At 39.6% G+C, this 17,885-nt stretch overlaps 1 protein-coding gene across 1 annotated transcript; it reads right to left on the bottom strand.

Annotated features, from left to right (window-relative positions):
• LOC121300629 (tyrosine-protein kinase ZAP-70-like) lies at window positions 1-17,264 on the bottom strand. The gene is made up of 8 exons (XM_041229247.1): window positions 17,101-17,264; window positions 2,845-3,305; window positions 2,011-2,171; window positions 1,598-1,736; window positions 1,259-1,340; window positions 1,104-1,135; window positions 814-853; window positions 1-305 (listed from the first exon to the last, which is right to left on the bottom strand). The coding sequence occupies exons 2-8, from the start codon at window positions 3,244-3,246 to the stop codon at window positions 40-42; spliced, it is 1,122 nt and encodes a 373-aa protein (XP_041085181.1). The 5' UTR covers window positions 3,247-3,305; window positions 17,101-17,264; the 3' UTR covers window positions 1-39.
• Between the last annotated feature and the right edge of the window lie 621 nt (window positions 17,265-17,885).

The raw sequence follows: 17,885 nt of genomic DNA, 5'->3' as shown, positions 1-17,885 counted from the left end.
TGTATTTTGATAAATGGCTCTGCATTGTCACCAGCAGGATTAATACAGAGCGGCGGTATTAAAATCCATCACTGTTTCGATCACTAAAGAGAGCCGATGGCGCGGGTCTGACCTCCTCATCTTGTAGACGCCCTTCTTGACGCAGCCGAAGTTGCCCGAGCCGAGCTCCACCTCATCGATCATCAGCTGCTCCCTCTTCAGGAAGAGCTTCTTGTCTTTGAGCTCCTCAGGGTCACTGTAGGGGCTCTCGTACACACTGGTGTCCATGGGCAGGAGTGGGCGCTGGCCGCTCGGCACCTCTGGAGCTGCAGGGGTACAGAAAGGGCACGACGGGGGGGTCAGACAAAACATTTCAAAGTAACTGCAAATGTGAAAGTTTATCGAATTCAAATCATGTGTGACAATGTGACCTTTCAGCCCTGACAGCCCGATCTTCGTCTCTGTTTATATATACAGTACTCAGAAGTACTAAAAGAAAAATACTTTTTTAGTCGAAAGGTTTCTCATTGAACTTCACAAGTTTCTTTTAGTATTTAATTGTTATAGGTATAGTTGTGGATGATAACATCCAAGTACATCAGCTACACCAGAGTGTAACCGTACAACATGACCCCCTGCAACACTCAAGTTGCATTTGTTACCCAGAGCAAATATGGTAATTCACTTTTATATAGTAGTGATATTTCTTACACAAGTGTGGTATGACTAGTAATTGAGGGTCAGCTGTGAGGCCACTGAGTCACAGGACTCTAGAGGTACCACTGTAGTTCTCGAATATCAAATGCAACAAACTAACAACAAAAAAAGACTCACCTTTTGGTGGTGGGGTGTACCCATTATGACCTACAGGTCTCTGTAAAGAAAAATGACAAAAGCTGTTTGTGAAAAAAAGTGCTTTACAAGGGAATACACTAGTTGGCATTGATTCAAGAGAACCTGGTTGGTCATGTCAATAAGTAGTAAGAAATTTGATAATAAAGCCTTTGGTTACTACAGCTCTAGGCCCTTGCGTAAATGTGACACAAGGCCACCAGGGGGCGGTCTTTTAAGCATTCGATGTGGAAAGCAGGCACCAGTTGGGGAAGCTGAGAAATGAAACTCACTTTATATGAGGGCAGGTTTGGAGTTGAGATGACTGAAAGAAAAGAAAAAAGAACAGAAATCAATTCATGTGTCTTTAAACTACATTCAATTATTATATTAATTTATATGACAGTTCTCATATGGAAACAAGTGAAATAAGTGGCTGTTTGCGTACCAGCTGTGTGGTTGGGGTTGGTGCACGGCTCCTGGAGCGTGTGAATCAATCCGTCTGGTTTGAGCTTGAGATATTCGACGAGCTGCAAACACGTTGGAGAGAAATACAGATTATTGTTTTATTCAAGCAGTTTTTTTTTTTTTTTTTTTTTTTTTTTGTTCAATTTATCCTCAAATTAACAAGGTTCGAGTGAATAGCCTGACAGAATGGGCCAGGCTGAATGCGCTGTGGGAGGGTTTTCAGCAGTTTCAGTCAGCCTGGTTGACAAAGCCTTGGGTTCAGATTGGAACAAGGTGCCCACACACCGGAGCAGCTGTGGGCTGCTGTGTGCTACTCTACCTGCCACACGGTATCGAATTTGGTTCCTTCAGGCATGGAGTATTTCCCTGACTTGTCCAGGATGATCTGGTAATGGTAGACTGATTTCCCGTACATCATCGAGAGAGCGAACGTTCCCGCATCCTTCCGGTCTCTTATTCTAAGGAAAGAACAATGACCTCAAAGCATTAGCCAATACAGAGGAAGCCCTTTGGAATAACATTGTAGCAATGTGTAAGAATGGATGACAATTTAGACTAAGAGGTTAATCAAAATGATGGGTGCTGATTACACACAGCTTTCACAGGGTGGAGCTACCCCTCCCTCACTGTTATATCAAACCACCAAAACTAGCCAAAACGCCTGTCTACTCAACTTTCCTTATAGTTTAGCCACTAAAACCCCATAGAGAGGGAAGAAAAGGACCTACTTACAGGAACTTGCCATCTGGCTGCATTCCGGAGTAGAGTCTCCGCTCACCCTCCTCTCTGGAGATGGAGCCATGGTACCAGGGCATCTTCTCGTGGGCTGTGGTGGCAATCAGCTTCTCCAACTGGGGGGCCTGGCTGATGATGGCTTGCTCCACTGCGTCCCCCTGAAACGACAGAGCCGCGCCGTCACTGCCTTGTGGAAGAACGAGACAGCATCCCATCTCAAGAGAAGATAAGCAGCGATGGGCACAGCCTCCTGGAAACAAGGTATTTCTAATCCATTCATTGGTAGAACAGAAAGGGAATATATTATACATGGTATCATGATGGTGTGACCCAATCCAGATTGGCCATCTGTTGCAGCATCATGGTCCCATATCAGTATCAGCATTAGACAGTGTGCAACATTCATTGGGTAGCCATGGCCCTGTCAAAATCATAGGAGGTTCTGATAAGCGTAATACAAAAAGGTCAATGTGGAGAGAATCCAGTGAAGAGCAACTGGACCTAAAAACAAATTGACGAGGTTAACCCTAGCCAGTACCTGAAGCGTAGCAGAGAAACCAGGACCAGAGGACACCGTTGGAAATTAGGACACAGAATGGATTAATTAGCCACATCACTGATACTGGATTATTGAGTTCTCATGCTGGTTTACAGTGTTTTTACATCAACCAGCATCCAGGAACCAGAAGGCCACTGATATGCCAGGTGGTCTCCTCTCGTTCTTAACTTTTCTTCATTATATTTAAATGGGAACTGTCTGTACGGGTTGAGCTAAAAGTAGTGTTGCTGAAGGATGCCCCCCTCCCCGGTTCCAAAATGAGAGCCCCTTACCTCCAGATTCCAGGTCTGCCTCACGTACTCGCGAAGCATGTTGTCCCGCAGGCTGTCGAAGACTCCGGCCTTGGGCAGGGTGCCGCTCTGGCGCAGGCAGGGCTTCCTGAGGGTGCACACCAGGCCGTCGGGGTCCTTGGAGTAGAACTCGCAGAGCTCCTCGGGGCCGCAGTGGGGCTTGCCTCCGGCAATGGCGAAGGTGCCGTTCAGTTGTCGCTCGATGGGGTAGTGGTAGATGCGTACGTCGCACGCGACCGTCAGCACGTACCCGCCAAGACTGCGCAGGCACTGCCGCAGCAGGAAGAGCCCGTCCGCCATGCCCGCCAGCTTCAGCTGCTCCTCCGCCTCCTGCCGGCTGATGCTGCCGTAGAAGAAGGGTAGGTCCGCAGCCGGGTCCGGCATCGCGCCTGTCCTGTGAGATTCCTGTGTGTATCACCGAACACTGACTGCTGCTTCCAAACCTGCCACAGAAACATCAGATACAAACCCAGTCAGCTTCCCATAGCTTCTGAACACACTGATTTCACAAGCATCACATGCAAGCAAATTGTAACTATTACTATTACTCAAAACACACCTTAACCAGAGGCCTGCAGAAATGAAGATTTGAAATGTAGGCAGGGATAGAAACAAGACTCCTATTGCATAACAGTTTCACACATTCCAGGTTTTTCTATAAGATTGAGATGAGTCACAGTGCACAGTTATCAAGCTCAGGTCTTATTAAACTCATAGTAAAACCAGGAACTGATGTCATAATGTTTGAAATGAGCCCACTGCTTTGTCAGGTGTCAGGGCCTTTCGGGAACAGCAGTTTGGAAACACTGCCCAATAGAACTGCTTGCTACTGCTTTTGTAAAAACGTTAAACATTCGCACTCGTCTACACATGAGCACCTTTTTATGGCTGTTATGTTTGATACCTTAATATAGGCATCAAAAGAAACATTTCTACATTTTGTTGAAAATTCCGTCAAGTTTTGCAGCTCAGATGTATATCTCTAGCTTTCTGAGCTAATTTAAAATACAGCTCTTTTGTTTGCCCTGTTGTGTCTTCAATAGTGCTTTGAAGAGAAACATCTGAGCCACATTCTAGACTCAAGGTCTCCTTGTGGAAGTCCATACAGGTTGCATTGAGAAGGAGCGAGTGCAGTGTTGTCAGTGCTGACGCAATGCTGTGTAGAGCAGGTTTTAGTGCAGTTACACCCCCAGCCCGGCGTCTTCAGGAAACCACAACAGGAAGCTCTGAACATGAGGTCCTCCTGCCAGCGCTTCACACAGGTGCTCTGCTGGGACGTTCGCTGGCAAGACTAAATCGCATGGCGTGTCTCAGCCAATCAGAGTCCAAGGTATGTTAAACTTCCAAATGAAGGCTGCAAATCTCTTCAACTTTCAATTGAATAGCTGTGTTCTTATGATATTGCCAGTACAGTATTCCTGTAGTATTCCATCCTCTGAATTTGCAGTCGCTGATTCAGTACAGTGGCATAGCTGGAATCATTGACCATGGGGTCTAAATTACCAATTTAGGAAATAATAATAAACTGTGCTAAAAGTCATTATTATTCTAACTGCAACACTTGCCTAAAACATCAGTAATTTTAGCACTGTATGTAAAGACAGTTAAACTGGGCCGTCCGACCGATGACCTTTAACCTCTGCACAAGAAGGGTATCATCACTGTAATTAAAATGCAAAGGTCGTTGAGGAATAACATTTTGAGTTGATCTTTTTTTATGGACTTTTACGAAGTTGTTTTAGTCTTGGAGGCAAACTAGTCATTTTCTCGATGCTGTTTTGGTAAAACTGCCTGTTATTATTGTGAAACAGGTGTAGAATTAAGAGATTTGTTTTCTTCTCAAGATTGTGCACGTTATTCCTGGTTAAAAAAAAAAAAAGAAACTTGACTAAAAAAGAAAGTGTTAACCGATACTTCAAAGTCTATACAATAATAACGTATTTTATTGCGGATGTTGAATTGTTGGTAGCTGTACAATGTGACATCTCATACCCTCAGTGGCATCCAGGAATGCAATACTTGTTTTCATCAAATCACACCAGCACTGTAGCTGTAACTGGAAACATTTCAACAAGATTCAGTGGGCGTCCTCTGATCCCACAACCAAGCCAGCTTCCTTTTTCACCCAGGAGCTTGAGAGCGGATGTCAGCGAGCTACTGACCAGTGGAGCCCTGAGCTCACTGTGCGCCTGACCAGCAGGGTTCTCTGAAGAGCGATGAAGAGAAACAGTCCCGGACGGTTTTACCTCCCTGACCTATGTGAGCGCCAGAGCCAATGCGACGCACCTTTCAGAGTAAAATGCCAAAACCATCATTCATTTTGTTATTTCGAAATACTGAAAGAAACTTAATAAACAATGACTAGAAGTTTTTTCAATGTGTTCAAGTCTGTTCTTTTTTTTTTACTTCACGTTGCCCCTTCCTCAGTTCTCCTATTCAAAAAAACTTCTGGTTTTCCAAATGTCTTGGTGGAAACACAGCGGTTATAAGAGCCTTCACTTTGCGTGAATACCTGTATGGCGTTGATGGTCTACTCTGTATAAATAAACACATAATTAGCACACATAAATATATGCATCGTCCAAAAAACAACCAAAAAAACAATTCAATTTCATCAAGAGATATAAAAAGCATGTGCTGTTCAGGGGGAAAGGGTGATGGGGTTGATAAAGAGTGGAAAAAAAACAACTGCTAAATACCAAACCCAAATGTCACGTCACCTCTGATTGCTTTGTGGTTGCTGGAAGGATGCTAGCAAGCAGAATCTGATTTTCCATAACTGTAAAGAGGTAGAAGGTTGCGGCAAACAAGCTGCCTGGGCAAGCAGGATCCAGCTGAAAATCCACCTGTGTGTGATTCGCAGCTCTGATGCTATTCCAAGCCTACGCAATCAGAAATTACATCGGAGCACGGCTATCGCTGCTTTCTCCGTTTTGCTTTTTTATTTGAATTCATTGTTTTTGGAAAATAAACGCTCACTGTATTTCAGAAATCCTACCTACAGTTTCGCTGAACTGAGGTCATAACATGATAAAATATGTAAAAGGCCTGCAATCGCTTATGTCTTTAAGAACTGCAATTCAAAAACAGACATCACCAACTTTCATTGCATGGAAAGTTTATTTTTGTATTTCCCAGTGCAATAAAAAAAAAAAAAAAAAACACAAGTTACCTCTAATGATATTAACCTTCTGTAAACTACCAGACCCTCTGAAAACCTGGATGATGTCTGGAGGTCTGGGACCTTATCAAAGCTATTGCTTGAGTTACATTGTAAAACCACATGCGCAATCGTACAACCACATGGGCAACACATGGCAAACTGCACAGTTACTGTGGATCATGGGACCTGAAACAGCTGAAAGGCTATTGTGTCCCGTGTCTGAATGTAGCTTGTGATTTCACCGCTCTTTGTGTTTTGCTTTTGTTTTAGCTTTTTAGTTCACCTGTGGCTTTTCAGAAGCCACACGTGCTGGCGGGAGCTGTTTCATGGTGCCCACATTGGAATCTGAACAACCCCGGCACAGTCGCACACAAACGGGCTGACCAGAGACACAGCAGCTATCTCCACACCACAGAGCGTTTACCAAGAAACGCTGAAAAGGAAATCTTTCATCAAAAAGATCTTGTCAAAGCCACAGATATCCATCCTTTGTGGACCGCTACAGAAAAGCTGCAGAAAGATCACTTTGAAAAACAATCACTGAGCCCCTGTGTGGATCCATTACCGCATTGCGAGTAATGGATTTGGACACATATTGCGGTCCAGCTACAGGAACACATTGAGTGCTGTAGATATGGTGCCATGGTACTCCAATGGATTCCCAGTGTATTTATTCACACCAGTTTGGATACCAGGGTCTTCATATAACTGTAGCTTCATGTGAACCTTTAATACAGAACCACTGTCATTGTTGCGTCTTTGCTGCATAGCCATTGGCCATCAAGATTCACATTCTCATGATTATGAAACTACTTGTTTGGATTTCTTAAATATATATATGTTTTTATATAAATGGATGACCAGCAGATAAACAGTGCTTTAGCAGCCCATACTAAAAAGTATTCATTACTGTGTTTTTGCAACATTTGAATTATGCTTATTGTACCAAAGAAGAAGCACAAACAGCCCGTGCTAAAGATCGCTAGCTTTGTTTCCATCGACAAAACAAACACATTTTTAGCGAACTTCGCACAAAAATAGATGCGAATCTGAGGTGCGATTATGCTGGTTAAAAACGAAGAGTTAATGTGCTAAACTTTACTAATCATTTGTTTTTATTGTAATTTGCTGTAAATGTAATGTTTTTAAGTAAAAAGATTACCATAATGTATGTAAAAATATGAAGTATTATGATAGTATTTGTATACTGTACATTACTGGAAACCCAGCTTCCAGCTTTTTACCGGAAAATAACAGTTTATACAGTATATACAATATATACAGTGTGTATATATATATATATATATATATATATATATATATATATATATATATATATATAGCCTCCAAATTAAAAATAATTTAATTGTGCAACTTCATGCCAAGAAATGGTGTAAAAAGATGAGGAAAATATTAGACATGTCTGCAGCAGAAAATATGTTTGTAAGAGAAGCGAAAGAAAACAGGAGGGTCGGGTGTATGTCGGCATTTGTAAACTTGGGCCAAAAAGGCGCACAGAATGAGCTCTGTCTTGCCTACAGTTTGGCAAAAGCTGTTACAATTTACAACAGGTAACATCTTTGAAGAAATTGCCACAAAAATGGACTCCAATTCCTCTGCCTTCCAAAGACCGCACTGTAGTGCATAAACTATTGCCAGAAACAATGAGAAATTTGGGGACTGCCTTTTCAGCTAAAATCAGCGGTAGATCTACCCTGTGTGTGCAGAATGCGTGCGGAAAGCAATGGCCAAAGTGACACCAGTCAACTTATTGTTTACCATCGTTTCTCAACCTAACAGAAATATCTGGAGGCTGTAATGCACAAAATATAAATGCAGCCATATTCAGTTGTTTGGGAAATTAACAAAATGATGAAACAGAAAATTGTGTGGTTTAAATTTGACAGTGCGTCAGTAATGCTGTCACAGCTTATTTTATATTATAATTTGTTATGTATTTTGGGTCTGGAAATAAGTGAGCCCAGACAAGGAGAACTGTACAAAACCAAACCTTGTTTATTCAGACAGTTACACACAGACCTCAGAACACAGAACACAGAACACCGAGCTCAGAACACAGAACACCGAGCTCAGAACACAGAACACCGACCTCACAACACAGAACACCGACCTCAGAATAAAGAACCCCCGAAGCGCAGTCGCGCCTTATAGTGCAACTAACACGCGGACCTTACACGTGTTAATATACATTGTAACTATTTCGTGCGTACAGCGCACATGAACACGCTCTGCACCTGCAGTCATATATAACATTATTAAATGCAAGGAATAATAACAGGTAAAATATATGCTCTTGTCCTGGCGAGGCCAGTATTTTGTAAGGTGCCCGTCATGTAACATGACTGTGCCGACCCATGCATCTGAGATGTGTTATTTAAATTGAAGTACCGCAATTATATCTGGCCAAAAGTTTTCCATCACCCAATATAATTTGTTGAATAAAATGTTACGTTAACATACTCAATTACATACTGCTTTGTAGTTTATCCATATAGGCTACTTAACGAAAAACTGACATGAAATACGAGTGCTATTATGGATTCAAGTAGACTTTTGTGGCATAATTTGGTAGTTTATTTGATTAAATGATGTTTATTATGTTATATATATATATATATATATATATATATATATATATATATATATATATATATATATATATATATATATAAATTGTGCCATTAATGTCCAATTAAGGGCCCAGTCCTGGTAGAGATATACCACCATGTAACTGAAAAAACTGGGCTAGATCTTTAAATCCGCTCAGAAAGTATTTCCATTGCATTTGTGCGCATCATTTATCGTAGCGGAGGATACATTTGTATCCACCCCTAAAAGGATTAGTCACCATGGAGAACCGATAACCGTGGAGTATTTGTGAAAACGCCAGCACATCTTCTTCTGTGTATGTACGTCACCCCCTGCATGAACTTCACCGTGCACCAAATTGTACTTTATGAGGCAAACAAATCGTTAAAATCCCCACACCTCCCCCTCGTCCCGTTTTCAACCCGCTCCCCCCAATAACACATCACTTTGAATACCCTACCTGCGATACAGCAATTTACACGTCGTTCGCGTTCTGAATTGGAACGTGGACGTCTAGAGTTTCTCGATGGGGGAAGTGGAAGTGGGGGTGGAGAGTCGTGTGGAAACAAACACTCTGATTTAAAAGAAGTTTCTAGAACAGTGACAAATGGAATCAAAACTATAAGCAATGCATTAAAAGGAAGCCTCCAGCTTCGGCCTGGTTTTCAAAGTCAATAACTTCAAGTTATTCTTTACTTTACTTCCACTTATATTATACTATATAATTATAGTACTTATCCATATATTATGTATTTAATAAAGTTAAACGCCAGGTGTGACCCTGTTTATAATATTTAAACAGTTGGTGGTGATTAGATTCGTTCATGCAATAAATACACATGTAGTTAAATAGGAACTGCTCCACACAGCAGCATGTGTAATCAAACACTTTTTATTATCAGCAGCCAGCCCCAAAAAATGATAAAGCGTATATTTAGCACACCTCTTTCCACTGTATTTTTGTTATGTTTAGAGATAGAGCAGGATCAAATAGAGTTAAAGGCGGCGCTATTTAGATCCGCTAGTGCCCAAATCATTCCTATAGACCCCCACTGTCGTCAAAGCGATGCGCAGGTTTTTTTTCTTTTTTTAATCAGGCCCAAGTTGGTTGTTGATCTTAAATACTTCTTGGGGAGAATGGAAAGTACAGTACAATCACCAGGAAAAAAAAACCTAGAGGGACACCAGCCCTCTGGGACCAGGACCGGAGACCCCTGTCTAGAGTCTTACTGGAGACAAAATGGCTTACTTCTTTGTGCATCTATGACTGTGTTCTCAAGGCCTCCATTTTACATTTATAACAGAAGCCCTGACGCTAATGGCAGCACACCCACCTATCACATCTAACTGTGAAGTATGAACAACCAATCAGAAGTTCCAAGGCGGGCATCAAAGTGTAATGGATCACTGGGCTGTGGCTCACAGTATCGGTGCTGGCCCGCACAGACATTATTTAAAAACAAAGCCTGCCTTTAACTTAAGAATGAAGTTGCGTTTCGACCAGTTCTGTGTTTAATTTTACACTACGGCATTTCATTATTTACGAAATATATTCCTGATACTCTGGAAATGTAAAGTTACCAAGCTTCGAAAAACACATTCTGGCCTTTTTAAATGGTATTTAAATGGCCTAAGTTCCAGTTGATTCTGTGTTTACAGAGTAAGCTGCTGCAGTTCCATGCGCTGATCAATGCTTGTTTTGTGTGACTAACATGCCCCTGGGGTTTCAGAACCCCAGTTCCAGAGTGTGGGCAGTGTGTTAGCAGTACACCCACACAGAAACAAATGCTATTAAATCAAAACAAAACAAAATGATTTGGGGCACTGTTTAAACGTGTGGATTAAATTACTTTCTCATCTTGGTGCAAGACATGTATAGAGCAGGACGACAAAATGTAAAAAACAAGGTTTATACAGAACCTTTCCCTGTGTGTGTTTTATTTGCAGCCCACCATCTCTCTGGTCTAGGACCAGGCACTGGTCTCTCAGCACCAAGCGGTGTTGGAGCAGTATTTCCTTATAGCACGATCACTTCAATAAATGAGCTTCTGCTTTACACAGAGCCGTGGGGGTCTGTGCCAGACTTCTAAATTGAAATCCAAGGATGAAATAGCATTAACATACACATTCTCGGACAAGCTGGTATTTCTCTACATCTCAAAAGAGACTAAAATATTTATAGTGCGTGCCAGTGAGTGCAGATCTCACATGTGTTGAAAGATTAAACACCCATATTTTAGCTTGGCTGTGTTCTGTGTCGTTCATATCGCCGCGGTATCTTTATCATCCCCATTCAGCTGAGCAAAGCCGTGTGGGATCTGAATAGTGTTGACGTTTAAACCGCTGCAGGAGAAAATGCACTGAAGATGCTCACGTGCTCGGTGTTGGATGTTGTATTTTCATAACCGTGATGCTCAGATTTCAAATCGGCTGCTGTTTAGACAAACTGAGCTGTAATAGACTATGCTGATTCAGTCTACATGACTGCACCCCACACAGATCTATAATAGTGCTGAGGGATTTTGTAGGTTACACCCAGCCCCACTGTACTCTCTATGAAACTTTGAGGTGGCTCAGTCTGGAGAAGAGAGGGCTCTGTCCAGAGTCGTGCAAACAGGAATTGTTCTATAATTACCATGTTTTTATCTTGTATTTCTGTTTTTACGGCTGTGTAAATTGTTTCTGTCCTGTGTGAATGACGTGTCTCTTTTTTTAGCCGTGGATTGTTATTTCTTGCTGGGACCCGCTTGCTAACAAGATGTATATCTCAAGGGTTCTATCCTGGTTAAATAAATGCATTTATGTTTAAAAATATAACACAGGCAATATATAATTCAGTACAAGTAAAGTAATGCACTTCTTATAAAAAACTAACATCTTTGAGGAACTACTGGACAGATGCATCAGCATAGAGCTAACAGCAGAAGATCATACGCTGGAATCGGGGTTCAGAGACAAGAAGCTGTCTGCTGTGCCAAAAGAGACAGGGTCCATTTGAAGGGCAGTTAGACAAGCTTATATGTCTTGTCTACCTGAGAGTTTATTATGGTTAGATAGAAAAACACTTTATGCTTACCCTAGGATAGAGTCTGCATAGTACACTCAGCTTAAATTTACTTTAAGACTCTTTCTCCCTGGCAAACGCAAGTTTGTGACAGCAACTACCAGAAAGCGCGCCCGGGCTGCGTTTAATATTTCTGCGTGTTCTTGCTATGTAAAGAGTGGAGATCTTGTACAATACACGTGTAAACCATGCAGTTAAACTGAACATATTGTTATTTTTGTTATACGGGTTACTGCCATATCCCAGTTAGGATTAATGAAAACCAACCTCAATTGAAATACAGTACTCTCACTAAGCCAAACAAGGGGCACTGGACCCTGTTCAGATTAGAGATTTGTACTGGAATCTGTTCCATAGCAAAAAATGCTTTGTTTAATCTTTGTTTTTATGGGGGGGGGGGGGGGGGTATGCTTCATTTTTATGCATACCACGTTTTAACCATACCTTAAAACTGGTTGTCATAAATGATTTATTATAACCTTCTATAAAATTTTAGAAATCCAGCTACTTTGTTTGACTGTAACGACAAAACCATCTCACAGAAGTTAATCTGTAGTACAATGGATTTTACATCATCTAGTGTTGTAGAAAATGATTTACACATTGTAGTAATTAATTAGAAAATGCACTCTCGTGTGTGTTTCTCTTCCATTTATCCTGCTTATTGACCACTGAACTCCCAGTAAGGTATATTCCAGCATACCTTGACATGGTATGTGTCCGGTAAGCTAATGCCGTTACCTCTTACTGACACAGTGACACCATTTGCTAAGTAGCTGCAAAGTAAAGTAAATTGTTACTAATGCTAACATTTTGTTACCAAATAATAAGTGAGTAATTGCTGTGAGATCTGGGCACAGTATCTGAAAGCGCTGCTTCATTTGTAAACACCTCCACCAGCTTCAGCTCCAAAAAGTCAAATATGTTGCAGGAAATTGTGTGAAGCCACAGGAGAGCATGTGTGCACCATGCACATGATGCTATGGGCTCAGAAAAACAACGGCATGGCGTCTGAGAACCCATTTTCTTAGAGAATCTGATGCTTGAGTCCTATATTCCTTATGCTATAATAATAATAATAATAATTATTATTATTATTATTATTATTATTATTATTATTATTATTATTATTATTATTATTATTATTATTATCAGGGGCGTGTGAACATTAAACAATATGTGTGTGTGTGTGTGCATGTTTTGATATGGTTATATACATAAATAGCATTACACTCGCCATTTCAATGAAAGGCCATAACCTACACTGTGGAGCTTTTTAACACTGAAACATCTTTCTGCAGTTGCAGCTGTAACAGGCAGCGTGGCCAAAAGCACCAGTAGGTCAAATACATCACGATACAAAAGTCCCAGGACGTGTTCTTTATAGACCTTCATGGGTTCTGGAAAAGACATTGCATTGTCCGATTCCTGAGCGTTAAAATAGGCTCAGTGTGGTGTGCAAATAAATCATACTGCATTTCAGCAACTCTGCATTGAAATTCTTGATTCAGCTTCACAAGTGCTTTCGTTTTAGTATATTAAGAGTTTTCAGGTTTTCAGTTTATCATAAAATAGCATCATTTTAAAAATGTGCTGTTTTTCCACTAATTGTACCACTGCAGCTGGACTCAAACATTAAGGGACACATGCGCCAGTCCTTAACTGCACGTTATGGGGGAGCGTGTGCAAACCGAGTACACGCGCATCCAAAACTGCACGTTATGAGGAATACGTTCAGTTTGTGGGTGCCAGTGACAGAAAGGGCAAATGCAATACATTGATAAGCAGAAATCAATATTTTGGAGATGATTATTGGAGGGGCCAGTGGCCCTGCTTGCCCCTCCCCCCCCCTTATGCACACCCCTGATAATAATAATAATAAGGCATGACTTATATAAAGGACTGTAACATTCATAGGCCCTTAATCTAGTTACAATGCAAGGGAAGCTGGCCTTTAACCTGGTCTTCATACTGTCTCCTTGAATCGTATTGCCTTGTTCTACCAAGCTGTAGGTATCTGTGCCACTTTCTTGAATACAATACTACCACTGCACTACCAGAACTGTGAATCTACAGCATGTCCTCCTACTACATGAGAACTATCATAACACTTTATCAACGCTGCAGAAAACACCCGATAAAGAAATCAGATGACATCCGAGCTTGTAAAGGCTCTGTTATAAATAGATGCCGCGAAGTCGATGGAGACCTTGCAGTTCTGTTACGCAACTTGAAGATCTGTGGCGAGGGGAGCGCCATTTTATGGCTCTTTCTCAATTCATTAAAAGAGCAATTAATAAATGAATTAAACAAACAGTAGCGTTGACTGTTGTTGCTTACCTGTGATAACACGCTAAGAAAAAACAGATTGTACAAATGAAACGCGCGGAAATTCAAAACGCCTCTGCTACTGGAATGACTAGCAACGTGAGGGGCCTTTGTGTTTGATACAGTATAATGCCACCCTCCACCAGCACCATAGTATAACAATATCAAAAGCTACTCTTTAAAATAATGACCTCGCATTTCTATGTTTTCCAATTGCAGTAGCTGTCCCTCCACTTTAAATTCATTTTGATGATTGTATTCCCACAAAGAAATCAGCAAACATTACCGGCACAGCCTCTTGGTGCGGTCACTCATTGCATCGGCTCTGTGTCATGTGTGACTCGAATAGCTTTAGATAGTACTGTGTAGAAGACTTGTTTACTTTATCTTTTGTATTGAAAAATCAAGATAATGCTTCAAACGTAGTTTTATCATCCTGTCAGGGCTCTGTTTTCAGTTTTAACAATGAACACAGATATATTTCCTGAGCTCTCGTGCCTGTTTGTGTTAGGGTTATTTTTGCATATTGAACCTTTGACAGAGCTGCTAAGTATATTCAAACAAATATTGTTTTTATTACAATAGCAGCATTACTCAAAAAAAGTTCTGTTGTTATATTATTACTCGATATGATACAAGATTATCCTTTTTTTAAATGTTCAAAAAAGAAAAAGAAAACAAACAAAACCCTCCCTTAAAACCTAGGCGCTCCTCAGGGAATCTTACAACAGAGTAGTCATTATTATTGTGAGACAAAATGAGCATGAGGGAAAACAAAGTACTGTGTATACACAGAAATGCATGCACCTATGAGTATATCTATGCATCAGCATTATAACTCCTGAGCCATGAAACCCCTTTTGTTCTTACAAGATTATCTTTAAGCATCTTTTTGCTGTAGAGAGAGAAAAAATAAATATATACATAAATGAGTGTGTATTTAAAAAAAAACAAAAAAACAACAGACATCTGCTGTCTCTTATAAAACGATGCGATTCCTTCGTCAAAAATACTAGGCTTTCTTTTTTAAGTTCCATTTATAACAATGTAATAACACAGTAAACTGTTTGTTTTACAAAGTAATTACAATTGAGTTTGTATGAAGTCACCATTATTTAACAATGCGTTGGAAATCGGACTGAGCTCTTAAAGCAGAGCGGAATCACAAATGTAGAATTCCTGCACACATGTTATGAAGAAGATTTGAATGCACTATTTGAACGCATTTTTATGAGTTCTGTATGATTTGAAAATGTAATGAGTGTTTTTGAATGTATTTATATTGTTGCAAATGGAATTTAAATTACTGCATTACAAAAATTATTTGTAAACAAAAATCATACAAGCGCTTGAAAATATTATTCTGTACATGTCTTATAATTAAAAGTATTGTTCACAACTGTAACATGTGTTTATGATTAGGTAAAGAATAATAATGCAGTTTTGAAGTATTGCCATTAATTTAGTGTGTGGCAAAACTATCGACACAAAAACAGTGACAGAATTGTAATTATGACTGTTTTAAAAGCTATTTTGTCAGCATCTTCACTTTACTGTATTAATTAATATGTATTGTTTAAACATACAAAGTGCTTTACTTGAGATTTAAAAACCATAAATATAAATGAAAATGTTTTTTTTAAGAATATAGTGACGACTCTGACAAAATAGTATAATTCTGTGATTGACAATGGTGTCATTTTAACTGAGGCCCTTTCAGAATTCTTCTGTGGTTATTTAGTTCTTTTTATGTGTTTTGTGACATTCAAAATATTTTCACGCAGGGTAATTTCAAGGGAAAGTAAAGATTTTTTTTTTTTTATCAGCAAGCTTTCCCCCATAATTTACACACGCGGCTCCAGTTTTTGTGAATGTAAACCTGCAATGTAACAGGGAACTTATCACTTTAAAAAAAGGATTTTCAATGAAACAGGCTGTACACTTTGTGTCACTGAGGGTAACATCATTTGAGTCTGAATTGGAAGCAAAATAAACAACATAAAATGACAAAATCCGCAAGAAACAACTGTGTTGTAGGAAGGGGAAAGAAAAAGACTGTTTAGATTTTCTTGTGTGTTTTATAACATTAACATTATTTGATTCCTTTCATAGAAATTGTGGGCAAGCCTGCGTTTTAAAAAATAAAGCCAGGATACACTTTAAAATACTGGCACATTACCACTGTAATTACAATGTGCTAATGTTTAATAAGTGCATTTAACACATGGAATTCTGTGATTGTGAGGGTGGAACTCCATACAGTTTCAATATACATTTAACTAATTTTTTTTTCAGGATGATAGAATTTAATTGTTACAAAAACTGTAACAAAACTGAATCTACAATGTATGTACTTTGAATTGTTTAAAAAATGTGTCAGTGAGTACCTAGTTACAACATGTATATATATATATATATATATATATATATATATATATATATATATATATATATATAGTATTATGTTAACGTCCTATACATTGATTATTTGAAATTAAAACAAAAACTGCAAACTTGCTTTTCGTTTTAGAGCTGCTATTTTTAAACAGCGCCTACAATGCAGGACCCTGTTTTGTAGGCTGCATTGATGGAAACACACAAAATTTTGATCGCAAAATAAATATTTTCAAATTTAAAATCGGATTCCACAGAGTTGCTTACAAAACACATACATTTTTTAACTTAATAATGTCTCGTCAGTCAATTACTTTAAAAAAAACTGCGGCAAACTTTTGTAAAACCATAAAACGTGCAGTAAAGCAAAGAAACATAAATGTATTTACACTGTCTTAACTGGACCTGTTTTCAACAGTTTTGAATAAATGCATTTTGATATCCAATAAGCATTCTAGGTTGCTGTTGGGTTATTTTCTAAAAGTTTAGAAAAGCTTAATGCATGATTGAATTCAATATAAATTAATAAAAACTGAAAATACTCCTGCGTTTGAATGGGGTAAGGTAAATGCAAAACGACTGCACAGATGTACCATTGTAGACCTATAGAAACAAAACTTTTGATAGGATGAAATACCCTACAATAAGAGGATAATGCACATTAATCAGACTCACTTACCTTTATTTTTCACAGCTGGCTAAAACATTCGTCCTGACCTCTTGTTTAGTTTTTTCCACTTGTTGGATTCTCGTATTGTCCCGAGCTAGCAGGAGAATGTCGTTTTCATGTATCACAACGACAAGAGCAGAGAGGTGTCAGAGCGCACAGGCAGGCATCAGTTACAGCTTGTAGAGTGATGCGGGCTGACTGACAGATTCTGCAGTTTCTCAGAAACCGTGACCCACTTCCTCACTGTTCTCAAACGGCCACAGATGAGCTAAACTAAAAAAAAAATGTTACCATCTCCTTTGCTCACACAGCAGTGGGTTCCAGAAGCTGGTTTTGCTGATTGATAGTCATATCAGAGGTGTCTCTAGGGCTGCCACCTCTGAGGTACAAAAAATCGGGACCTCCAAATGGAAGAGGGGGCTGTTACAAGTTTACTTTTTAGAAATCCCTATTCATCCAATAGGAAACATTGACAGTAATGCTACTATAGTGCTGGGGATGAATTCATATTATGTGTCTATTGCAGTAATATTGTGTCCTGATTTATCTTATTTAGTGTCCTGGGAAGGCATATTGAATTCCCGGAACACTTTCCTCAAAACCGGGGCGATCCAGGAAAAAAGGACAGGTGGCAAAATCATGAAAAAAAAATCCTCTAGGAATATAGTTTTTTTTTCTATAATTATTCCCCAATAAGGATTTTCAATTGTCTCCAGTATTCCAGAATCTCTTATATACTGTACCTTGACTAGTAGTGATATTATGTTCCAGCTGCTCAGACCGAGACCCTCATA

The sequence above is a fragment of the Polyodon spathula genome, chromosome 26 (assembly GCF_017654505.1).
Source record: "Polyodon spathula isolate WHYD16114869_AA chromosome 26, ASM1765450v1, whole genome shotgun sequence".
NCBI lineage: Eukaryota > Metazoa > Chordata > Actinopteri > Acipenseriformes > Polyodontidae > Polyodon > Polyodon spathula.
The sequence above is the reverse complement of the archived record's forward strand: the minus strand, read 5'-3'. Positions and strand labels throughout refer to the sequence as shown.